General features: G+C 63.8%; 1 protein-coding gene across 1 annotated transcript in view; it reads left to right on the top strand.

Annotated features, from left to right (window-relative positions):
• The window catches only part of CHRNB2 (cholinergic receptor nicotinic beta 2 subunit), a 7,939-nt gene that overhangs the window by 2,711 nt on the left and 4,329 nt on the right, over positions 1 to 899 (top strand). The window contains exon 4 of the mRNA XM_023534307.1: positions 13 to 834. Coding sequence (XP_023390075.1) covers positions 13 to 834 — 822 coding nt within the window. The remainder of the gene's footprint in view (positions 1 to 12; positions 835 to 899) is intronic.

Here is an 899-nt window from a genome sequence, read left to right as displayed (position 1 = left end):
CACTCTGGCCTCCCTGGCTCCTCCCACTTGTCCACCCCGATGGGAGCAACCAGCTGGGTGGGGTGCAGGAACTTCAGGCCAGGGCTGACCGTGCTCCCCCTTGGCAGTGCTGACGGCATGTACGAGGTGTCCTTCTATTCCAACGCCGTGGTCTCCTATGACGGCAGCATCTTCTGGCTGCCCCCGGCCATCTACAAGAGCGCGTGCAAGATCGAGGTAAAGCACTTCCCGTTCGACCAGCAGAACTGCACCATGAAGTTCCGCTCGTGGACCTACGACCGCACCGAGATCGACCTGGTGCTCAAGAGTGACGTGGCCAGTCTGGACGACTTCACACCCAGTGGCGAGTGGGACATCGTGGCGCTGCCCGGCCGGCGCAACGAGAACCCAGACGACTCCACCTACGTGGACATCACCTACGACTTCGTCATCCGCCGCAAGCCGCTGTTCTACACCATCAACCTCATCATCCCCTGCGTGCTCATCACCTCGCTGGCCATCCTGGTCTTCTACCTGCCGTCCGACTGCGGCGAGAAGATGACGCTGTGCATCTCCGTTCTGCTGGCGCTCACCGTCTTCCTGCTGCTCATCTCCAAGATCGTGCCGCCCACGTCCCTCGACGTGCCGCTCGTGGGCAAGTACCTCATGTTCACCATGGTGCTGGTCACCTTCTCCATCGTCACCAGCGTGTGCGTGCTCAACGTGCACCACCGCTCGCCCACCACGCACACCATGGCGCCGTGGGTCAAGGTCGTCTTCCTCGAGAAGCTGCCCACGCTGCTCTTCATGCAGCAGCCGCGCCGCCACTGCGCCCGCCAGCCTCCGCTGGAACATGTCGCCCGCCGCGCGCCCAGGGCGTAGGAACGACCCTGGGAAGGCGCCGCGGCCTCCAGCGACTC

Source organism: Pteropus vampyrus, unplaced genomic scaffold (genome assembly GCF_000151845.1).
Source record: "Pteropus vampyrus isolate Shadow unplaced genomic scaffold, Pvam_2.0 Scaffold124, whole genome shotgun sequence".
Classification (NCBI taxonomy): domain Eukaryota; kingdom Metazoa; phylum Chordata; class Mammalia; order Chiroptera; family Pteropodidae; genus Pteropus; species Pteropus vampyrus.
This window is presented reverse-complemented; position numbering and strand designations above follow the sequence as displayed.